The sequence below is a fragment of the Myxozyma melibiosi genome (genome assembly GCF_037950935.1).
Source record: "Myxozyma melibiosi strain Phaff 52-87 chromosome Unknown BZA70scaffold_4, whole genome shotgun sequence".
NCBI classification, from domain to species: domain Eukaryota; kingdom Fungi; phylum Ascomycota; class Lipomycetes; order Lipomycetales; family Lipomycetaceae; genus Myxozyma; species Myxozyma melibiosi.
The window spans coordinates 597,101-619,886 of NW_027042918.1; the positions used below are offsets into that span (position 1 = coordinate 597,101).

At 50.8% G+C, this 22,786-nt stretch overlaps 12 protein-coding genes across 12 annotated transcripts; 7 read left to right on the forward strand and 5 right to left on the reverse strand.

The window, feature by feature from the left end:
• The first annotated feature begins 19 nt into the window (after positions 1–19).
• BZA70DRAFT_277351 (uncharacterized protein) lies at positions 20–1,812 on the forward strand. The gene is made up of 4 exons (XM_064912434.1): positions 20–757; positions 815–1,007; positions 1,069–1,246; positions 1,309–1,812. The coding sequence occupies exons 1-4, from the start codon at positions 280–282 to the stop codon at positions 1,672–1,674; spliced, it is 1,215 nt and encodes a 404-aa protein (XP_064768921.1). The 5' UTR covers positions 20–279; the 3' UTR covers positions 1,675–1,812.
• On the forward strand, positions 1,813–4,290 carry BZA70DRAFT_277352 (uncharacterized protein). Its single transcript, XM_064912435.1, has one exon. The coding sequence runs from the start codon at positions 2,069–2,071 to the stop codon at positions 3,986–3,988; it is 1,920 nt and encodes a 639-aa protein (XP_064768922.1). The 5' UTR covers positions 1,813–2,068; the 3' UTR covers positions 3,989–4,290.
• Positions 4,291–4,478: 188 nt separating this feature from the next.
• On the forward strand, positions 4,479–5,679 carry BZA70DRAFT_277353 (uncharacterized protein). The gene has a single exon (XM_064912436.1). The coding sequence runs from the start codon at positions 4,600–4,602 to the stop codon at positions 5,605–5,607; it is 1,008 nt and encodes a 335-aa protein (XP_064768923.1). The 5' UTR covers positions 4,479–4,599; the 3' UTR covers positions 5,608–5,679.
• On the reverse strand, positions 5,680–6,721 carry BZA70DRAFT_277354 (uncharacterized protein). The gene has a single exon (XM_064912437.1). It carries the CDS (start codon positions 6,648–6,650, stop codon positions 5,835–5,837), a length of 816 nt encoding a protein of 271 aa, XP_064768924.1. The 5' UTR covers positions 6,651–6,721; the 3' UTR covers positions 5,680–5,834.
• Positions 6,722–7,067: 346 nt separating this feature from the next.
• BZA70DRAFT_237655 (uncharacterized protein) lies at positions 7,068–7,565 on the forward strand (the record flags this gene model as incomplete). Its single annotated transcript, XM_064910423.1, has 1 exon — positions 7,068–7,565. One exon carries the CDS (start codon positions 7,068–7,070, stop codon positions 7,563–7,565), a length of 498 nt encoding a protein of 165 aa, XP_064768925.1.
• A 983-nt stretch (positions 7,566–8,548) lies between these two features.
• BZA70DRAFT_147065 (P-loop containing nucleoside triphosphate hydrolase protein) lies at positions 8,549–9,866 on the reverse strand. The gene has a single exon (XM_064909675.1). It carries the CDS (start codon positions 9,557–9,559, stop codon positions 8,597–8,599), a length of 963 nt encoding a protein of 320 aa, XP_064768926.1. The 5' UTR covers positions 9,560–9,866; the 3' UTR covers positions 8,549–8,596.
• Positions 9,867–10,248: 382 nt separating this feature from the next.
• Positions 10,249–11,767, reverse strand: BZA70DRAFT_147048 (endopeptidase). The gene is made up of 7 exons (XM_064909674.1): positions 11,460–11,767; positions 11,288–11,376; positions 11,196–11,223; positions 10,969–11,131; positions 10,716–10,894; positions 10,600–10,647; positions 10,249–10,530 (listed from the first exon to the last, which is right to left on the reverse strand). Exons 1-7 carry the CDS (start codon positions 11,583–11,585, stop codon positions 10,339–10,341), a joined length of 825 nt encoding a protein of 274 aa, XP_064768927.1. The 5' UTR covers positions 11,586–11,767; the 3' UTR covers positions 10,249–10,338.
• Positions 11,768–11,986: 219 nt separating this feature from the next.
• On the reverse strand, positions 11,987–13,062 carry BZA70DRAFT_299138 (nucleophile aminohydrolase; the record flags this gene model as incomplete). Its single annotated transcript, XM_064914645.1, has 4 exons — positions 11,987–12,143; positions 12,218–12,678; positions 12,762–12,869; positions 12,934–13,062. 4 exons carry the CDS (start codon positions 13,060–13,062, stop codon positions 11,987–11,989), a joined length of 855 nt encoding a protein of 284 aa, XP_064768928.1.
• A 543-nt stretch (positions 13,063–13,605) lies between these two features.
• On the forward strand, positions 13,606–17,289 carry BZA70DRAFT_289077 (uncharacterized protein; the record flags this gene model as incomplete). The annotated part of the gene is made up of 3 exons (XM_064914088.1): positions 13,606–13,804; positions 13,875–15,304; positions 15,364–17,289. 3 exons carry the CDS (start codon positions 13,606–13,608, stop codon positions 17,287–17,289), a joined length of 3,555 nt encoding a protein of 1,184 aa, XP_064768929.1.
• A 249-nt stretch (positions 17,290–17,538) lies between these two features.
• On the forward strand, positions 17,539–18,177 carry BZA70DRAFT_147117 (ER protein Pkr1-domain-containing protein). Its single transcript, XM_064909676.1, has one exon. It carries the CDS (start codon positions 17,765–17,767, stop codon positions 18,086–18,088), a length of 324 nt encoding a protein of 107 aa, XP_064768930.1. The 5' UTR covers positions 17,539–17,764; the 3' UTR covers positions 18,089–18,177.
• A 90-nt stretch (positions 18,178–18,267) lies between these two features.
• On the reverse strand, positions 18,268–21,469 carry BZA70DRAFT_237352 (muts domain V; the record flags this gene model as incomplete). The annotated part of the gene is made up of 5 exons (XM_064910412.1): positions 18,268–19,260; positions 19,330–19,582; positions 19,641–20,160; positions 20,222–21,269; positions 21,338–21,469. 5 exons carry the CDS (start codon positions 21,467–21,469, stop codon positions 18,268–18,270), a joined length of 2,946 nt encoding a protein of 981 aa, XP_064768931.1.
• A 481-nt stretch (positions 21,470–21,950) lies between these two features.
• BZA70DRAFT_277369 (S-adenosyl-L-methionine-dependent methyltransferase) lies at positions 21,951–22,784 on the forward strand. The gene has a single exon (XM_064912438.1). It carries the CDS (start codon positions 22,079–22,081, stop codon positions 22,739–22,741), a length of 663 nt encoding a protein of 220 aa, XP_064768932.1. The 5' UTR covers positions 21,951–22,078; the 3' UTR covers positions 22,742–22,784.
• The last annotated feature ends 2 nt before the right edge of the window (positions 22,785–22,786 follow it).

A 22,786-nucleotide genomic window follows, 5' to 3' on the forward strand; every position in this document is an offset into this window, starting at 1 on the left:
TGGTAAAGAGAGACCTTAATCGGCATTAGGTTTTAGGGCTCGTGGGTGATCCGAACCTCCTCCCACCATCCCCTTCCAGCAGGTATCCGCACCGCGAGCCCAGTCTTCATCTCTGCAAGACCAAACCAACCTACCGAAGAACTCCTACGCCGGATCTCGACACCAAACCGCATCAGCGAGCCGAGATAGCCGTAACAGAGGAAGAAGAACAACTCCCGAACCAGCGCGAACACAAACCCCTGGCTTGAGTCTTGATATCCGAGATATTGAATTGCGAGGATGACTCCAGCAGCGAAAAGGGCACGGATCGCGGGCCCGCGGCAGTCATCCGAGAGCGAGCAGAATGGTGGTGGTGGGAGGGGTGTGAACGGATCTACGCGGGCGCGGAGTGAGAAGAGTTATGCGGAGCTGGATGACGACGAGGACGAGGACGACAGTAACGGAGACGACGAGGATGAAGATGATGAGGAAGCAAACGGCGCGAGTGGCGACAGCGGGGATTCCGACGACGAGGACGAGGAGAAGGAGAAGGAGGAGGACGACGAGAGTCAAAAGGAGGATGACCCCAGCGACGAACCGATTCAGTTCAAAGTAGTATATCGCGGCTCGCTCGCAAAGAAATCGCGGAAACGGAAATCAGCACAGACAAAGGAGGGCGAAGACTACCCGGTGTACGAGGAACCTGCGGATTCGGCGGATTACCAGGTCGAGCCGAAAAGCGCGTGGAATAAGATGCAGTCTTACAGGAATTTTATAGGTATCTCTTTAGATCTCTATTTTTTTTTGAAGAAGAATTTGGGCTAATGTTGGTTAGTCGCGGACGAGAAATTTAAAACTGGAGAGTACGTGTTTGTGAAGAACGAGCAGAGCACGGTAGCTTCGACAATCACGGATCAGATGCAGTTCTGGGTCGGTCGCGTGCTCGAGATCAGAGCTACGGATCCGACGCGTGTCTACGTTCGTATATTCTGGATGTATTGGCCGAATGAGTTACCTGGTGGTCGGAGGTATGTTGTGTTTGTTTATGTGAAGGCGGCAGAGCAAGGGCTGGGCTGAGAGATGATTTAGGCCGTATCATGGTAAACGAGAGCTCGTGGCCTCGTGCCATCAAGACGTTATTGACGTGATGTCTATTTCCACGCGTGCACCGGTGGTGCACTGGACTGAAAGCGACGATCCGAACGGTGACGTTTTGGGAGAGCTGTACTGGCGACAACTGTACTTGTCGTACACCAACGAACTCTTGGTGAGCAGATGCTGATGATTATGTTCTTCATCAGATGATGGTACTGACAGTCTCGGTGACAGCCCTTGCGACAGCACTGCAAATGTATGCAATTCAGCAACCCCGACATCGCCATGATCTGGTGCTCAAGCTGCTACAAACGTCTACACCAAGAATGCATAATCGACGACATCCTCGACCGCTACAGCTACGACATTGCCGACGTCGAGACGATCAAGGCCGCGAGAAAGGCAGACGGGTACGGGAAAAAAGGCGCGCAGGCAAAGAAAGCGGCGAAAATGCTAAAGGGCGCAGAGTGCCCGGTCACGATCGAGATCAAGAACCGAGAGGCGGTCGCGAAGGCGTACTATAAGAGTATGAGCGGGGAGATGAAGGAGGCGAGTATAATATGCCTGCTCTGCAAGGCTGATTTGTCGGACGCCAGCTAGGCTTTATGTATGGCTACTATCTGCAATAGAGGCGGACAATGTAGTTATGAATTGCCGTAATAGTGTACCCTAACCCCATCATCCCAATGACGTCGAAAGTGGCTGGCTGGCTGAGAGGGCGAATCTCGAGAGAGCCAGCCATCACGAGAGCAGATGAAGTTGTCTTTGTTCTAGATTTGTTTCTTCAGAAGTCCGAGTAATAGACTGAGGATAGTATTTACAGCCCGGGTGGGATTGCGACTGGCATTTGCGCAGTGTTGATCAAGCAGAGCCCAGGTCATTAACAAGAAGCTACACTTCGTCTGCTGGTAGCAGCTGTGTCCGGCGACGACAACGGCGACAACGGCGACAACGGCGACAAACCACTACGAAACTACTCTACATACAGAACAACATGTCTTCTCCAGAACCAACGCCCGCTTCCGACGACTTCCAGCTCGAGAGCCAGCTGCAGTCACTTCACGAGCACCCCGAGCCGAGCTATGCCGACGTACTCTTCTTAATGCCGAAGTCTGCGCGCGCGCAGCAGGCCACGATTCCGCTGCCGACGAGGATATGGGCGCATTCGGCTTTGCTTGCAGTCATATATCCCAAGCCGCTCGAGCGCCTGGGGCCGATGTTTTCGTCGTCGTATGAGCCGGGGAGGAGTAGGCTTGGATTATCGCCGAAGACGTCGTGCGGGCTCGAGTACGCTGTCGTGGAGGTTGCGCCGGAGAACGATCTTGCGGTGCGGAAGCTGGTGGCGGGGTGCTATAGACCTGTTGTGTTGAGGCGGCTGTGGGAGAAAAAGGGAGGGAAGCGGGAGATGCTGGCGGCGCTGGATGAAGGTGTGCTGCTGGCTTGTAACGCAGCTATTGTGCGCGAGCATGCGGCGACGGGGAGAACGCCTGGAAGTAGCGGCGACGGGGCAGAAACTGGCACGATGCCTATAAATATGTCGGGAGAAGATGGATACGCTACACCTCCGGATCAAGGCACAGACACGTTCTTTTCCTCGCCGCTCTTGAGCTCGTCGCCGCTATCGGCCGCGATGAATAACAGCAACGCGGACCCAGAGCGGTATGCGGGGGACATGACGTTGCTGCTGGAAGGCGAGAAAGTGAGTTTTAGGATTCACAAGTTCTTGTTGGACTTACGCGCGCCGTATTTCAGCACGATGTTCCGGTCAGCGTTTGCGGACGCGACGGCGTCGGAGCATACGTTGTCGGCGGAGTACTTTACGCCGCTGTCGCTGGCGGTGGTGGCACAGTATATATACCTTGATGACGCGGACTTGCTGTTTTCGTGGAAGTGGACGGATTTTTCGCGGTATATTGCGTCGACAAAGTGTACGAGCGATATCAATGCGCCCACGCAGGAGATCTTTGATATATTTGCAGACGTGCTTGTGTCGGCCAAGTTTCTGCAGATCGAGTCGCTCGAGCGGTGGATTATTGGATGCCTGGTGAAGATAGGCCACGGGTTTGCGTGCACGGGAGCGCAGTGCACGAAGCTGCTGCCGGGGATTGCAAACCTAGGACACCAGTATCAAATCCGGGAGCTGTATGATCCGTGCATGAGTTGGATGTCGCGACATACGAATGTGTCTGTGTTGTGGAAGCGGAATCTGCTGGCGCTGCCGGACGAGGTGCTGCAGGACTTGGTGGAGAACGTGGAGGGCAAGGTGTCGCCCAAGACGGTGATTCCGCTGTACCTGCGGATATACAGTCTACGGCTGAACACGGCGACGTCTGTGTTTAGAGACGACTGGGAAGAGAAGCTGTTGACGCCGCTGATGGACTACTGCGGAAGCTACACGGCGGAGTGGTTTGCGCATCCGAGGATTGTGTTTTCTGTTGCGCGGGCGCTGTCGTCGACGTCGTATAATGCGATGGAGAACCTGCTGATTGTGATTGTGACGCGCAAGATATGTGCGCGGACGGCGACGGCGATATGGCGCGGGGTGGAGTGTCTGGCGAAGCTGCTGCCGGTGTCGCCGATAGTGGAGATGCTGAGTTTACATGTTACAGAGTGGTTCAAGCAGCACTGGCGGGAGCTGGTGCCGGTGAGTTATGGGGTGAAGGGGGTGAAGGAGCTGACGACGAAGGAGGAGGAGTACGGGAGCATGGTTGATTTCGGGCAGTGGCCGGAGGACAGCGTGCAGAAGCTGAGTGCACAGATCAAGGTGCCTGCAGCGGACTTGCAGGCGCTGCCCGAGGCGGTGAGGGTGGCGGAGAGTCGGCGAGAGCAGTGGTTGGAGCGGTGCCGGGTCGGGGAGGCGAACCGGCAGATGCGGCGGTTGGAGCTGATGAGGGCGCGGGAGAGGATGGGGTAGTTTGTTTGTTTGTTATTGTTTTGTTTATTCTGTGTTCATTCTGTGTTTATTGTGTTAATGTGTTATTGTGTGTGTTATTGGTATTGGAAGGTCTACACGGTGTTAATTGTGGTAATTGTCAATTGAAGAATCCGAAAGCGGCAGACTAATTAGCGGCAATTAGCGGCGAAGTCTAAATGCACGTGATTTGCGTATTAAGGGCAAGGGCGGAGTATTTTTAGAAGCAGCTAATTTCGGGTGGCAGCACTGAGCAGCAGACGCAGAAGAGAGAGAAGAGTGCTTTAGTGTTGAAATGAGCAGTTATTGTAGAAATACAATGCTATTTGCAATAACAGCAAAACCTCCCTCTTCTGCTGTATTCAACCACACCAACAACACTCAGAGGCGTTTAATACCCCGAACACGGCTACGCTGGCGAGGTTCATTGTGGGTTAGGGCTCGAACCGACTAAGCGAGCGCTCCAACTTTTTCAGATTTAAGAGCCCCTTTGCCTGCTGCTGTGTTTGTATTTGTATTTGTATTGTTATTGTTATTGTATTGCATTTGCTGTTATTGTTATTGTTATTGTATTTGCTATTGCATCTACTTCTACATCTGCTTTCATTGCTGTCATGCCCAAACCAAACCTCTCCATCGACCCGCCCCCCTTCCTCTCCTCTGACATCGCGGTTCGCTCCGACCAAAACCACTCCTCCTCCTCCTCCTCCCCCTCCTCCATCTCCTCCTCAGACAACTTCTCCTTCCGCCAGTCCACAGACTCCTCCATCTCCAACTCCTTCTCCTCCTCCGCCCGCAGACCCTCCCCTCCCCCCTTCCACCGCGCCTTCTCCGCCCCCGTCGTCCACTCCACCTCCCTCCCCGCCTCGCCCTCTCCCTCCCCCTTCCCCGACCTCGCCGCCCTGCAATTCTCCGAAGACCTCTCTCCCGCACAGCATGTCACCCTCGGCGTCCGTCTCTACGAAACAAACCAGCTCGAGCAGGCCGCCTACCACCTCCAAGAGGCCGCCCACGCAAACCACATCCCCGCCATGATCATCTACGCCCTCTACCTCCGCCACGGCTGGGGCACCCGCCCCGACCCACACCAGTCCACCGCCTGGCTCTCCCGCGCCGCCGACATCCTCTGTCGCCGCAGCAACAGCATAGTCGACGTCGCAGACATCCCTCCTTCCCCCTCCACCGCCACCTGCCACTCCTCCTCCGACGACGCCGCCAGCAGCAGAGGCATGATCCTCAACAGCCCGCTCTGCAGTCCCCGCTGGAAAATGCCACTTTCTGTCGCCGCCAGACAGCTCGGGAAATCGTACTCTTCAAAACAAGGCGACCGGAACGAGGTCATGGCCATGGCCTGTTTTGAAATCGGCGCCCATCTCGGCGACTCCCAGTCCATGTGTGCCGCCGCCGAGCTGTGGACAAAGTCTGGTCTGGGAAGGAAAAAGGATCTCTACAAAGCCGCTTCTCTCTATCGACAGGCGGCTGATCTCGGTCTGAATACGCCTCAGACGCAATGGATATACAAAGACAAGTACAAGCGGTTTCCCGATATAGAAACCGCAGAGGCTTCGAAGCGACGGTCTTTCTTTAGTAGGTTTGGCGGTAAGAGGAAGGCGTCTACATGATTTTGGTGTTTTCTTACTGATTATATGCTTATCATTTTGTTTAACTGTACAATAATGTCAATACATCAATGAATCCAATACTCCCAACTCCTTCCATGTAAATAGTAGATAATATATAGCAATCATCAACTGACACCTTGATACCCTCATCTGCCATTCACTTTTATAATAGCATCAACTGAGCACCTTAATAACATCCTCATCTGCCATTCACTTTTACAATGGCATCAGCTGAGCACCTTAATAACATCCTCATCTGCTCGCCCACTCTTCCCTCCATACCCTCCCATCCCCTCCTCTCCCGCCCGCATCCCATCATCCTCCCCAAACTTGCTCTGCACAACCTCCCCCTTCGCTCGTATCCTAATCGCCTCGCTAAAACTCCACTTCGGATGCACCTTCTCGCACTCGGGTCCCCTAGGACAGAACCCGGCAAGATACAACTCGCACAGCGTCCTTCGCACGTGTCGCTTCGTGCACTCGGGTCCTAATCTGCAGAACCCGCGCTCGTAGTTCGGACACGGCGGGATCCGCAACTGCGGGTCGACGTGCCGATACAAGCAGTCTGGCGACTGCGTGCAGAACCCGTTTCTCGCGAAAAACGTACACTCTGGCATCTTGCGCAGATTATACTCGTGCAAAAACTCACACGACTCGCCTTTCTTACACAGCCCTCGCAGCCAATGCTTGCACACCACCTGATTCGGCGCCGAGGGCATCACATGTTTATCCGGACACGCGTTCCCGAGCTCGCACTTGCCTTGCACGTATTTCTTACATATCGGCCGGCTGGGATCGATGCCAAACTGGTATTCCTTCCGCAGAAACTGCTCAAACACAAACTTCTGCCCGGGATCGGCCGTCGCCATCAGCGCGCGCTCGGCAAGAGACCGTGATTTGAAATCGGAAGAAGGATCGCGAGAAAAATGCCCCATCGACCCCGAGATCTTCACCGTCGCGCCCGTCGACGCGGCTCCGCCACCACCGTTACCGCCGTACAAGCTGTTTTGGCTCGCAGATACTGTCGCCGCCGCCGCCATCATCGCCGGAAGTCCCTGTGCTGACGACGACCCATTTTGCTGCCAATTCCGCTGCTGCTGCTGCTGCTGCTGCTGTTGATAGCTGTTTTGATCTTGCTGGTATGGATTGCCGTAGTTGTTGTCGTAGCCGCCGTGCATTTGATTGTAATGCTGCTGCGTTGCAATCCCTGCCATTTCTATATTCTGCTTCTATCGTACAATAGATATAAACAGCAAACAAATTTCTATTCACTCAGATCAGGTTCGTTGTAGATGATGAACAAACACAGAGCAGGTCAGCAACATCTTTGCAAAATAAGCTGAGCTGAGCGTGGTCACGTGGCAAAAGATTTATAATCCACCCACAACATCAACTCAATCAACTTCCTCTACTCGTCTTATCAAAACACTCCTCTCCACCACTCAATCAAGAACCAGGAGATGCCGCTGGTGGAAATAATAGCAAGCGGCAGCACCGCCGGCGTCAAGAAAGCCGGCGTCGGGCGCAAGCGCGCAGTGGCCGCCAACCACCCCGCGAACGCGAAACCCGCCGACTCCGCCGTCGTCAAGCGCGCAATCGCGCGACGCATCGCCGATCTCGAGCGCGAAAACTACAATGACGCTGTTAAGATTGATATTCCGAAGCGGCAGGGGGGCAGCAGCAGTGGTGCGGGGCCGAGTGTCTCGGGTAGGACGCCGGGCGTGAGGAAGCTTTTGCAGTCGAAGAAGGTGTTGCAGAATTTGGTTGATGAGGACGAGGCTGGCGCGAGTGAGGTCGCGGCCGTGATGGCGGGCGCGTCGCTTTATCCTGCGCGAAAGATCTGCAGTGTGTGCGGGTATTGGGGTCCTATTACCTGCGTCAGATGCAGAGCACGGTATTGCTCGATGGCGTGCGAAGATACGCATAGGGAGACTAGGTGTTTGAAGGTGTATGCCTAGCGATTTGCATTGAGAAAAATTGTTATTACGGCGTTTGGTTATACGGAGTTTGGTTATTGCTTTCAAGATCATTGAGTTCTATAGTATGTATTTGTACAAACAGTGTTTTGAATCTATTCACTCTTCGCTCCCTGCAGATCTTCGTCCCAAGAAATGCGGAGCGATTTTCTGTAGCCATTCTAGTTCTATCGGGCTCACAATCCTGGCATACGCTTTCGTCGTGAAGATCTACACCAAGAACAAAATCAGCGTCTTTCAAAAAACAGACAAGATATGCAGAAGAAAACTTACGTATTCGGTATACATCACAGCATCAACTTTCTTGCCAAACATAGACGACGACGGATGAATATTAATCGTCTGCCCTGTCGCTATAGTCTTGAACGTCTTTCCCGGCATCGCAAGCGCGGTGTTCGTCACGAATCCAGAAAGGAAACAGCGCACGATCTGCTCGTTCAAGTCCGTGGGTGCGTATAGCTTTGTCCGGTCGCTGCTGTCTTCTTCGTCTTCGCCGTTTTGCGCGTCTTGCGTCACGTTCTTTTCGTTGGATTTCAGGTATCGTTCTAGTTGTTTGCGGACGTCCTGGATTTGTGTTAGCAGTCACCCTTCCCCACTGAGAACAAAAAAGCTGTACGCACCTGAACGTTAGCCATCGCTCTTGCGTTTATATACACCTCTTTACACCACTCCCTCTTTTCCTCATTATTCTTCAAACTCCGATAATGCTGCACGTAATTCCTCAGCACAATCAAATCGCCCATCCCGCCACTCGCAGTCACAAACGGCAGCCTCTTCTCATTCACCTCGTCTCTTCTGTCCGGGTGCGGGTTCATCAGCAGATTCTCGATCGACAGACACGACACAATGTCGAGAACTGCGTCGCCGATACCTATCTCTTGTGCTTGCAACAGAACGACGCTGAGGTGGGGCGGTAGAGGAAGGACAGACATTTTCAGACCGAGATCGGTGATGTCGCCGTTGTTGTCCAAGGCTTTTAATGCGTATAGCTGTGTCAATGCCGACATGACTAATTACCTCGTCGTCAGTAAAGCTTCTCCCGATAACCAAAAATATGAGAACAACTTACTCGCGCCTTTTGTGGGCCTCTCAAGCCAGCTCCATCCCAAAACATCTTTGACACCCGCCGCTTTCAGCGTCAAAATCGGAAACGCAACATCGCATCTCTCAATCTCCGGCTCGCTCTGCGGCCTCAATCCCAAGTAATCCTCCTCGGTATACAACCTATAGCATTTTCCGGGCCCCTCTCGACCCGCTCGACCCATTCTCTGCGCGGCATTCGACTTTGAAATCGGCACGGTGAGTAAACTATCTAGTCCGAGATCGTGCCGCCAGACCTTGACCTTGTGAGTCCCGCTGTCAATCACGTAGCGCACGCCGGAGATTGTCAGTGAGGTTTCGGCGATGTTGGTGGCGAGGATGATCTTTCGTTTGTGGCCTGATAATGGTTCAAACACCTCTTGTTGCTGGTTCTGGGGAAGTGCCGCGTAGAGCGGTAAGACGACCATCTCAGGCACTCCTTTCGGCATGCTCTTTGAAAACTCATTAAGCATATCTACCGCTTTATCAATATCCTCCTGTCCCGCCAAAAATGCCAAAACGTCCCCCGTAGGCTCTCCGATATTGATCTGTAAAGCCGCGCGGACAGTAGCGTCGACAACGTCCTCGACCGGTTTATTAAGATACATCCTCGTCACGGGAAACTTCCGTCCTTGCACGTACAGCACTTCCGCGCCGTTGAAAAACCGACTGAACCGGTCGGCGTCCAAAGTGGCAGACATGACAATCAGCCGCAGGTCGTCTCTCGATTCGACCAGGATCTTGAGAAATCCCATCAACAGATCGGTCACCACCGTGCGCTCGTGGGCTTCGTCGAGGATGATTGTCGTGTACTGCTCAAGATTGGGGTACAGCAGTAGCTCACGAAGGAGCATACCGTCTGTCAGGAACTTGATCCGCGTCTGAAGCCTGCTCATATTTTGAAATCGCACAGTGTAACCGACCTACCCAACAACAGAAAACGTCAGCATTCGGCCAGCCCTGCCGGCATGGATTGGCACTTACCTCCTGCCCAAGCTCGGTCTTCGTCTCTTCCGCCACTCGTTTGGCGAGGTTGATAGCAGCAACTCGTCGGGGCTGGGTGACCGCAATCCGCTCTTTCCTGCGATCCATCGACCATATAAACTGTGGCACCTCTGCATTCATAATATATCCCAGTCAGTCCCTACCAAAACGACTCCACAAAGTCAAAGATGAACTTACGAGTCGATTTACCGCTACCGGTCTCACCGACAAGAATCGTGACCTTATTCTCCGCGAATCGGCTGAGAAGTTTGCTCTCGACTGCAGATGAGTTCCCAACGTGTTAGCAAAATCCTCTGTCGCCGTTTCTGGCCGTTATTGATCGACCATTGACCGACTCACCTTCTTTGATCGGTAGCTGCTGTTGTTTCTGCATTCTTGGATCTGCGCCCTGGCGTCTTCTTCTCGAATCGGGTCGGCGGGGTGGGTATCTACAGCGAGAGTAATAACCCAATCTTTTTTTGAAGATTTGTGAAATTTGAGGTCGCCGCATCGAGCCGCACAGTCAACCCAAGAAAGACTATCTCATCTGATTTACGGCAATACAACATCTACAAATTTTGCGATTTGGACAAAATGGGATGATTCCGGATAATAGCTTTCATATACTATCAGTAATACCTACAAATAAACCGTAGAGCGCAACAAGAAAAACAACAAGTATGAACAAGCTCTAACCATCAATCTCCATTTGCTCGCCTCCCGTCGACGTCACGGTCTCCTCGAATATATCGTACGCAACAGGCTTGATCATCGGCTTCACTTTCTCGTTCAAGTAGGCTGTGGTTCCTCGCGGGAAGACGTAGGATTTCTGCTTGATCGATCGCTCGTTGGGGGTGCGGTAGTTTCTGTGCAGGACAGCGGGCTACAAACATGTTAGCATCCTGGACTATACGGGGCAGATTGTTGTGAAAAAAGACTGAACAGCACTCACCTTGTTAACCTCCATAACGCACATGTCGACGTTCGAACCAGAACCAAGCTAAAACGGAGAAACACAGTTAGCCACCTGACTCGTCGTCCAAGCCACATACACAAACGCAAACATACATCGTTCCAGATACCGGCCTCGATAGCCTCAGCGCAGAGATCCATCGCTTCCTGCTTGGTCATCGAGCTCTTCCATTTTGATTCCAACGTGGCCATGGCAGCCATAGAGCCAGATCCGAGGGACAGGTAGTATCCGACGTCAGTTGATCCGTGAGCGTGAATTGAGAAAAGCTTCGGTCCTAGTTGCATTGAGATTAGCACTCTCCGATAAAAGATGAAACAAATAAAAAGCAGTAGGGCAGGAATCTCGTACCTGTTGGATCGCAGCCAGCGACAATCAGATAGGCGCCGACGTGGCCCTGATATTTGAACAAGTGTTGCTTCAACATTGTCAGACAAGTAACGACTCTTGGTGCTCGTCCAGTGCTCATGGCGTGAAGTTCGAGGTTGGACGAAATCAGCTGAGTGACCATTTCCTATAAGTGACATGTGTATTAGCACATTGGGTTATTCTCTGCGACTAGCAGATCACCAACTTACGCAATCAGCGGCAGTTCCAGCACCGGCACTATAATTAAGTCGTTAGTCTCAGCTATTATCATTCTAAAACCAATAAAAAATAGATCACATACCACCAAATGTTGGGCGACATCCGATGTAACTTCTCGCAGTTCTTGTCAGCCACGATCTCTCCCTCGGTCGCTCGCGTATCAGCAGCAATCTAGTTTGCACATCAAATCTACATTAGCCATCTCTCCTAAGTATCACCAGCCAGCCATCACAAAGCTGGAAGAATTCACATACCACCACGCCGCCATCGAATCGGCATCCGACGATAGTAGTACCGGTCGCGGTAGCGGTTGGCACGGGGTATCCCTTCGCCGTCAGGAACTTGTTGCGCTGGTAATTGTCAAACGAAAAGCCACCCATGTTTGTATTCTTTCAGATATACACGAATCAAGACGACAGTAGAATGCACTGAACGGGGAAGATGATGCGATCAGGCCTTGAATTGTATCGTAGTGGAATGTTCTTAATTCGTGGAGTGCTCAGGAAGTCACGCTACAAGAGCCTTGATGCTTACATTTGGCACGGCTGGAGCTGACTGGCACCTATTCTACTCTACTACTCAGATTTCACCGATTCTCTCTTTAATCAGAGGACTTGGGTCTAAACTACGTATTGTCATGATCTCTGGTGTGGATTGTCCAAGTCAACTTTTGCAACAAAAGATTAATGCACACGACATCACACGGACATGTCGCTAATAGTACTTTAGTTAACCAGAACCAATAATGTTGATTATAATAGATACACTGTCTTCATTGCTTCTAAACATTGGCAGTAATTTCCGTAGGAACGTTGTTGAACGAGCCTTCAGCCTCCTTAGTTTCCCAGAATGTTGTGCCCACATTGTGATTGCCGTGATATGTCCATCCCTTCTCCTCGACGTGGTATAGGTTGATAGATCCTCCCGAGTAAGCATCACTGTAAACAACATCTGTTAGTCACCTTCCTCAACAAGAACTCATAGCAAACCAAAAAGATAGAAAGGGACTCACCGGTGAGTTGCAGCCAAGATGCTTCGCTTTCCTAGAGCCAGCGCCTCCTCGACAGTAAGATCCCATTTGTACCCGCTATCCAAGACACCGTACGCAAAAGTCTGACCAGATCCAACGCAAAACAAATCACCCTTGAGACGAGTACCGTCACTGTCGACGTAGAAAATAGCCGGCTCGCTCTTGGTATAGCCGCAGATCATAGTTCCCATGGAAAGACCCATTCCTTTGTATCCGTACACCAGGTTCGACAGGATCTTGCTCGCAGCTGCAACACTGATGCGGCTCTTCTCTCTAAGCTCATGCAATCTGCATTGAATACCCAGCCATGTCTCCCAGAACTGACAGTCGGCAGCACCACCGGCCATAGTCCCCAGCATGTAAGGGTTGATCTCAATCACCTTCTTCACCGTCTGAGAAGCGATCCAGTCACCCGCGGTGGCACGCGAATCGACAGCAACGACCTAAAAAAGTCAAAGTAATTAGAATCAGCAAAAATCGAGCCATCAGGCTATCTAATCGCTATGCAAAAGAGAAAGACACATACGATTCCTCCTTGAAATCGGAAGGCCAAAGTGGTGGTACCGTGGGCAATCTTGATCCGTGCATCAGGATTCGACGCATCGTCTGTATGTGCTCGTAGAAATGCGGTAGGCTGAATACAAACATATCAGTACAATCATCCCAACAACGCGTTTATCAATCAGAATTGGCCTCACCTGTGAGATCGGGGGCAGGCTCAGTGTAGGGACCGACTGCGGTTTCATGCAGTCGCGGATCTCCTCCTCCGAGAGAACGGCCTCGTCAAATTCAGGACGAGCAGTAAATCTGTTGACAATTGAATCCATCTTGTATCTTCTTTCGACCGGATTCCTTGATGCGAAGAGTGTGTGAACGGGGAAGCTGTGGATTAGAACGAAGCCGAACGGCGTAGCTGACACGATAGACACAGATGCCAAAAACAATTGCACACTTAGGGCATTCACGTGACATATTAATGTGCATAAATATCACGTGACTGGAACGCGCGCGTTGGAAACTTTGAATTTGGGATGTAAACAGTTGCTCTACCACTCACCCACCAACCCACAGGTTCCTCATCAAAGCCAGAAAGTCTGCCCGAGTGCACCTTCTTTTGCTGTTATTCTGTGGCTAGAGACGGTGGCTTCTTATACTTCAAATGCTAGATGTTTGCTGAATGGCACGCCAACACCCCAGAGAATAACCTCGCAACACACACGCGCTGGCTCGTATCGTCGAATGCAGCAATTCCTCAAGCAGACTGCATCCCCCCCAGTATCGGGTTCACAGCCACTCTTCCTAGCTTTATCGCACAACTGATACCGGCTGCAGTAGAAGATAGCTCTTTCTCGAGCGGTTCTCAACCTTCGATGCGTCCCCTGCTGTCGGTCGACAAAGCTGCGACGCCAAAACATTCTACTCCCAGGCGCTCGGCACCAGCTGCAGCTTCTGGTACCCCAGACACCTCCCGCAGCACACTCTCGAAGACATCTAGTATTGGACTGAACAATCTCGGTGGCCAAGCTCCTCTGACTCCAGTCAGCGCTAATCCGACAATAAACAGACGCAGTATGTTGATTCCATTTTGCTATACGCGCGCCATAAACTTGATTTACTGACCAGTGTTTGCACTCCGAAGAAATTGCCAGCTCTATATTGACTCCTGATGTACCGCTCTCTCACGCGATTGATCTAAGTAGCGATGAGGAAAAACCAGCGGCAGGTTCTTCCGCTGGCGGCGCGCGCGAACGACGTCGCAGCAACTCTGATCTCTCTCCTCGAAAATCTCCCAGCAAGCGATTGCGGCATCTACCAAACTCCGAAGATGCCATACGAACTCCGATATCTACAGTGAAAAATCCTCGACATCTAGAACAGCAGGGCTCCGACGAGCCAGAAATATCTGTTGTATTCGAGCGATCACTCAGCGTCGAGTCTCAAATTCAGGCTACAGGCGAGGATGAATATGAGGATTTCGACGATGATTCCTACGACGATGGTACCGGATTTGTGGTTCCGGACTCGCTAGACCCAGATCATGTGGCTGCAAAATCTGACGAAAAGACCGAGAAGGACTTGAACGGCTTATTCTCAGATTCCGACGGCTCAGAGTCGGAAATCGTGCCATTGCAGGAGCCTCCTCAAAAACAGAGGAAGGGGCGACCACAGCCTAACATATACGCCTCGAAAAGAATAACTGAGTTTGTCGCTCCTCCGGTACCGGAAAAGCCGCAGAATAAGAGGTCTTCTGTCGGTCGCGCTTCCCCGGAAGATCCAAAAACTAATGTTTCCAGCACTTCGATCAATACTACCGATGATCAGGTTCATAGCACTCCAAGCCATGTCCCCGGATCTCCAATGCATTCGTCGTCTTCAGAGCGCTCTTTCAACAACAGTACATCTATGAGCGAACCAAACTATGACGATTATTTCGAAGGCATGACCAGCAACGAGCTGACAAACGAGATCATTGTGATTTCGAACGGTCTTATAGACTTATTGAAAGAACGTCTGCTTACTGAAGAAAATACGAATCTCTCAGCGACAGTCAAGGCCGCCAGACGTGCACTGAAGGCCCCGGAGTTTGCGAAACTCAGCAGACTACATGAACGCGGTCTTGAACTACTCGAAGAGCTCAAGAATAGCGGCTTGACTGTTGTGCAATCGGCCAATCAGAAATCTCAACAACATGGTGATGTGCTTCCAAACTCGGTGACAAACCAACATGTGTCCGCGTACTCTGAAAACTTCCAAGCCTCTGACAACACAAGGAGAGATGACATTTACATGAATGATCTAGTTCCGCTTCCGGAACCGGACATCAACTTTGATGTCAGAGAGACTCGTGAACAATACATATCCGGCAGCTCATATAGCGGGTACAATGGTGTTGAGGTCACGACGTATGAAGCGGCAGCACGAGAGGAGGAGGCCACGGTCAGCAAATACTTTGGATATGAGCGGGAGAGATTCGAGACGCGACAGCTATCGCCTGTGCAAGAGGTTGATGCAGCTGTTGAGACGCGGAGTACCCCGAATGATTACTACAATACGGATTCAGGCTATGAAGTGGGTTACTTGACTTGGTTTCTAGTATATATGTACTGCTGCTGACATTTATGATACAGGACATCGCTGATGAAGACATGGACAATTTCTTCAAAGATCCAATTCTGATTGATGATGATGCACGCGGAGAGTACATAAACCCAGCGAAGCAAATGACTCACGGTGGTGTGTACGATAGAAGCGACAAAGAGATGCAGTATCCCTGGTCAGAAGAAGTCTGCCAGGTGCTAAGCAACGTTTTCAGACTTCCAGGGTTTCGAAAAAATCAGCTTGAGGCTATCAACGCGACTCTCTCCGGCAAAGACGTGTTTGTTTTGATGCCGACGGGAGGCGGTAAATCTCTCTGTTATCAGCTACCTGCGCTAGTTTTTGGCGGCAAAACGAAAGGCACCACTATTGTTATTTCACCCCTGATTTCGCTCATGCAAGATCAAGTCGCTCATCTGATTGAGAAAGGAATACGCGCAGGCATGATAAACTCAAGAGGTGATCTTGATGACAGAAAGAGTATGTTCAGACTACTGAACAGCGGCGATCTCTCGCTGCTGTACATTTCGCCTGAGATGCTCAACACCAGTGGTCAGCTCAAGAGCTCGATATCCCGACTGCACTCTAATGGACAGCTTGCGCGGATTGTGATTGACGAGGCGCATTGCGTGAGTTCATGGGGACATGATTTCCGCCCGGATTACAAGGAACTCAAGATGTTTAAGCAGCAGTATCCTGATGTGCCAATGATTGCATTAACGGCAACTGCCAATGACCGTGTACAGCTTGATGTGATGCATAACCTTGAGCTTAAGAATCCTGCGGTTTTCAAGCAGAGCTTTAATCGCCCGAACTTGTTCTATGAGGTCAGGGAAAAGAGCAAAGATGTTCTACCGGAAATCAGAGACCTGTTGACAGTTAAATATCCAGGAAAATCGGGTATTATCTATTGCCATTCGAAGATGTCGTGCGAGCAAACTGCGAGCAAACTCCAGCAGTTTGGACTTCGGGTGACGCACTACCATGCGGGAATGACACCCGACGAGCGCATGGACGTGCAAACGAAATGGCAAGAAGGAAGCCTGCAAGCTATATGCGCTACCATTGCGTTTGGCATGGGTATCGACAAAGCCAATGTACGGTTTGTGGTGCACTACACTTTACCGCGGAATTTGGAAGGATATTATCAGGAGACCGGCCGTGCTGGACGCGACGGGCTGTATTCTGAATGTATATTATATTATGCTTACCGCGATGCGAGCACGATGATGACGATGATTGACCGCGACGAATGCGACTTCCAAACGAAGGAGAAGCAGCGCTCGTTTTTGAAGCAAGTTGTGCAATACTGTGAGAACAAGACTGATTGCCGTCGCTTGCAAGTTCTACGGTATTTCAACGAGACATTTGATAGTGCCGAGTGCCACAAATCTTGTGACAACTGTCGATCGTCAAACTCTACCGACTACGAGGACCGTGATGTGACAGAGGTTGCGAAGAACATTATACGGGTGGTTCGCCAGCTTCAGAATGAGAATGTGACGATGCTATACTGCATGGACGTGTTCCGGGGTGCAAAGACCGCCAAGATCCAGAACGCAAACCACGATGGTATCGAAGGGTACGGTGCCGGGAAAGGTCTGGACCGCATAGATATCGAGCGGATATTCCATCATCTTGTGACTGTAGACGCGTTGAAGGAGATGTCATCTGTCAACAAGGCCGGCTTCGCGTCCTCATACCTCAAGACTGGAGGTCAAGCGAGCGCGTTCTTGTCTGGACTTAAGAATCTGACGATGCAGTTTCCCAAGAAAGGAACGCGACCAAAGACGACCACACCGCGTGTCAGCGCATCGTCTCGAGCAGCAGCCGGCTCTGCATCGGCACGGCCCAAGAGTTCAGCGAAAGCAGTAAGAGCGACGACCAAAGTAGCGGCAAGAGGGCAGTTTCGGAAATACAGGGGAAAACCGTATCGACGGCGGACCCAGACGGTGTAGTGATAGCGGTTAAACGAGAGATCTGGTGACTGCTAGTGAAGAGAGGGATTTATGTATCATATTACGGTGTTCTTGATTGTAATTTTAGGGATAGAGATCAGAATGGACGATTGCTCGAGATCTGATTCAGGGGTAGGCTGATGAGAAGGCGATGCGTATGCACCGCCACATACACCGATAGATAGAGAGTGGCGGTGCGCATCTCTGCTGAGCCCCGATAGCGAGCGACCAAAGAAAGCTGGCGCGCGTCGACCACCTTCCATATTCTATTGTCATCATCATTGCCTGCAATCCACAGCTCAATTGGATATCGCTGTTCTTCTCTGTATTTGCAAAGAGAAAAAATATTACGAGCACTACATATTGTAACCTGATTGAGTGCTGAACGACCTTCCTTCCGAGGCTACCTTTCCCACCGCCGTGCTCTACGAATAATCTACACTTCTTTCCACACCACACCACACCACACCACACAATGTCGCAATTCTTCGGCGACCTATGGGAGTCCATCTTCACTCCCGGCACCACACCCACTCTTGTCAAAGCAACTCACTACTCATTCGCCGCGCTGGTGGTGACGCTCGTGACGCTGTGCGTCTCGACGCTCAACAAGCACTTCTTCTTCCTGACGGCTATCGCGCTCGGCTTGTGGGCGGGAATCACATGGTTCATTACCGAGCTCGAGAAGTTGAAGGAGGAAATGGCGAAGCAGAATACGCCGGTTACGGAGGGCGGTGAGGGCAGCGAGGAGGTTGCGGAGATTGAGGAAAAGACTGAGGACGAGAAGAAGAAAGAGTAAAGCTGTGTGTATGTCTTTTCTCTTGAGTTTATACTACGGCTTTTAATTATGTACAAAGAAGATGTCACGGATTTTTTTATCATTTTGTATTTAGCGAGGTAGCAAAATAAGCAAAACAACTGTTATAGAGCATAATCCTAGACGCTTAGAGCGCAATTGCAAACTGCGTACGTTAGTTATTAAGCTACACTAGCAACCGACTCGTGTCTCTCCGGTTCATGGGTATGTGTCGAGCCCGCACCACTGTCATCAGAACGACCGTTTCGCGCAGCCGAACCCAATGGATCCAGCTTTATCAAAGTGGCTTCTGCGACTTCAAGCGCAGCAGCTGGAAGACCTGCCAATCGTGCAACGTGAATTCCATGAGACAGGTGGTTGACTCCCTTTCTCAGCCTGTGGTCAAAGTAGAGTCCCAGCTCGTTTTCACTCAGGTCGGTGCAGTACGACGCAGCGTGGGGCATGTCCTCGATCATCTCACCCAAGTCGTGGAAGTGAGTAGCGAAAAGCGTGCGGCATTTGTTGACATGATACAGATGATGCAGCGCAGCATATGCGATCGAAAGCCCCTCCATTGGCGTCGTTCCCCGTCCAATTTCATCCATAATCACAAACGACCGCGGTGTCGCGTGCTTCAGGATAGCTGCCGTCTCAAGCATCTCAACCATAAACGTCGACTCGTCTCGGTACAGGTTATCAGCTGATCCCACTCTACTGAAAATCTGATCAACGATTCCCAGCTCTGCGAAATCCGCTGGCACATAAGATCCCACTTGCGCCAATATGCTGATGAGAGCGTTCTGTCGAAGAAATGTACTCTTACCGCCCATATTCGGCCCCGTAATCAACCAAAGCCGCTCTTTTTCATCCAAAAAGCAATCATTCGGCGTAAACGCTACTCCCTTTTTCGCCAGCCCGTACTCGACCGTCGAATGCCGTCCCGCGACAATATGATGAGAAAGCCTGTTATGCACGACCGGCCTCACCAGTTGACGCTCTCGAGCAAACACGGCAAATGACGAGGTAACATCTAGTTCGTCCAACACCCGGGCGTTTCTTCGGATCGGTGCAAGGTGTGCGACTACCTGCTGCCTGATGTCGTTAAAGATCTTTCGTTCCTCTACTCGGATCATCATTTTATACGAGTCGATGCGACTTCCCACCACGGTCCAACGCTATCGGTTTATTTCAGTTATTAGCTTCCAAAGACTTCTGTCACCAAAAAGCACACAAAGGATACGTACGTCCAGATGATAAGACCTAGTATTTTTCCGTGCAATGATGCATCTCGCCTCTGTATTCCCGTACTCAGTCTCGACACTTTCGAACTTTTCGAAATCTTTGCCTGCAGCATGAACGTAAAAGCCTAGGCCTGGAGCCCATCGAAGATCAATAGTCGGAGCGTCCAATTGCTCCTTCAAATCACGCTCCATCTTGTCTCTTTCGGCTATCGACTTCCTCAAAGAGTTGTGTAGTCTCATAAGACTCCGGGACGCACTGTCATATTGTTAGTTGGTGTCTACTGTCCAAGTACACAAAACGGAAGGGGCCTTACTTTCGCTTCATAATCTCCATCATTTCAATCGGCGCACCTTTCCGAGTCTGTGGCTTTTTCTTACTGGGCTTCTTGATCTCGCCAACCTCGTTGAGATCAGCAACCCCTTGCTCTAGGCGCGCCATCTCGTCAGCCAATCGCTGCTCCTCGGCGGTCAAACGCTGAAACACCAGCTCCTGGTCAAACGCATTCACAATCAACCGTTCCAGGTCGCTCAGGTCAGCTAACCGATCGACTATCTGCTGGAAAGTCGGTCCTGCAATCTCGTTTTCCTCGGTCTTGTTGAGGACGTAATCAGCCAGGAGTTCGCGCAGCTTAGCGGTCTGTTGGATCGACTGGAGAAGCGCAATCATATCCTCTGCATCTCCACGACCGAGCGCAAGCCTTTGCACCACCCGGTTGGCATCGTGAGTCCGCTTGAGATATAAGATTACCATCTGGAGAACGTGATCATCGTTCAAAAACGACTCTACCAGGTTTTGCCGCTGATTGATGACAGCGATAGAGGTAGTCGGAGATGCTAGATAACACAGAAATCAGTGAACCTGAACTGAAATCAATACTCCAAATTATATACATACACAGCCAATCCGAAAGCAGCCTCGTTCCAGACTTTGTCACTGTACGCTTGATCGTGTTGAGCAAGCTACCACTGGTCAACTGCTCTCTCAAAGTTTTCTTGATCTCAAGAGCGCGAAGTGAGTTGACGTCAATCAGCATGTTGTCATCTGGCACTCTGCGGACCGGCACCTGAACCTTGATCGACGTCTCAGGGAGTTTGTCTCGGATGTAACGAAGCAGCACTGTACATGCGTTCAACTCGTCGTGGGTCAATATTTTGATCATGTCGGGCGCAGATTCTTCAGACTCAAACAAATCATTCCAGTCCTTTAAGAAATCTCTTTTTTGACCATTCAACTTGCCGTCGTCCATCTCACTAGACTCGCCTCCTTGAGCGTGTTCTTCGTTGAGCTCAGGGAAATTCTCCATAGTGATGAAATACTGCTGCTCCTCTAGCTTCCGGTATATATGGCGTGCTGGTCCACTGTTCAAACCTTTGTCGACTAAAATCTCACTCGGGGCAATCCTTGCAATGTCGCTGATCAGCGTTGCGTTCGAGCTTACCTGTGTGAAGAAATCGCCTGTAGAAAAATCAAGCCACGATAAGCCGATATGGAAATGCTCAGCATCAGCATCGTCCGTACCGTCAGACTGCGCGACCAGTTGATCGGATTTCGGCCGGAGAGAGATAGCCACGATGAAGTTATTTTCTGTCGGATTCAAAAACTTCTCGTCGATGAGTGTACCTGGAGTGATAATCCGACAGACTCGACGGATAAACATATTCGCAGTCTTCTGTCCAATCTCATTTTTGTCCATATAATCCTCTGGGTTCACCAGATTCTTTGCGAGAGCAGCTTGCTGCGGTGCCCCGGGCTTTGCGTATATGTTTGGGAATTCATCGCTGATTGCAACATACTGATGCAATTCTTGTACTAGGATTTTTAGGTATCGATCGAGATGCATAAAAGGGAATCCTGCCATAGATACAGGACCGTGTTGAGTTTTCTTCTGTGCGACTCTCAGGTTCAGCAGTGGACCAAACTCATCGGCTTGATGGAAGTATAACTGTACATTAAATAGCAATTAAGTTAGACAACTGTGAAGCTCATAGACTGTATGTGTTCAACACTGACCTCGTAAAACGACCCAACTCGTGTCAAGACAACACACTTTGGGAGACGCTCCATATTATCCTTCGCCTGCTGTAAAACCGTCGGGTAGGTCTTGACCACCTCATAAGCCTTAGCCAAGGCGTCCAAATCCATCTGCTCATCAGGCACAAAGCCCTGTATGATCACTGGCTCCTCGACGCTTGCTTTTTTGGTCGCCGTCTTCTTCCTTGTCGCTCGGGGCTTCTTTGCCACAGATTCTGATTTTGGGGAGGTTTTTTTCTCCACCGGTGCCGCGGTAGCGAACCGACGGACAATCGTCCGTCCTGTCTCGAATGAGCTTAATCCTGAGCGCTCATTTATATAAATCGTGCGGTAATTGTGAGCCAAAAGCGTAGATCTGCAGTTACGTATCAAACCATTGGCCTCGTGCGACAATCGAAGCTTGCTGCTGAGGCGCTTGCCAGAAGAAAGGGCGAGCTCTGAGTGAGCTTTCATGAGCACCATGATGTTGTTACCTCGCAGGCCATAAAAAGGCGATTTGTATGGTTTAAGTAGCCCGGAAGGTGGCAACACCGAGACGGGCAGGTGAAGCTTTCGACTCCGGAAGTTTGAAGCGCGCGTCGGTTTTGTTGAATGACGCGTGCGACACACGAAAAACCTCCGAAATATCACGTGATTCACGACACCCATCGTCAGGTTAATTGAATATTTGCGTCTTCAACTTCGATATCGCTGTTGCTCAGAGCAGATGCAGAAAGGGCGATGTTTCCGACCCCATCGACTTCACATGTCGATTACGACCAGGTCTACGAGCCATCAGAAGACAGCTTTCTCTTCCTAGATCTGCTGCAAGAAGAGCGGTCGTTCATCCAGGAACGGTTTTCAGATTCGTCGAAACTGGGGATTCCCACTGTCCTAGAGCTAGGACTCGGCAGTGGAATTATCACGACGTTTTTCCACAACTACATTCTGCCTCAGGCACTGTTTCTAGGCACAGACGTCAATCCCCATGCGTGCAAGACCGCGCTTGAAACATCGCGGGCGAATAACGGAACAAGATACTTTGATGTCCTGCGCACCAATATCTGGGACGGACTGAGGCCCAATACTGTGGACGTCTTACTGTTCAACCCGCCTTATGTCCCTGCTGATAATCTTGGATCATATGAGTCTTCGATAAAGTCGGATGACTGGCTTGATTTTGCTTTGTTAGGCGGCGAGGACGGCATGCAAGTCACAAAGATTGTTCTCGACCAACTAGACTTTGTAATGAGAGATCGCGGAGTGGCGTATATCTTGTTTTGCTTTAGAAACAAACCCGAGGAGGTAGCCAAGGCAATGACTGATCGTGGCTGGTCTGTCAAAAAAATTGGCGAGAGAAAAATCAGATGGGAGATATTGAGCATTTGGAGATTTAGCAGATAGAGTAGACATGTACGATTATTTTTGGCATCGGATCACGGCGTTTTT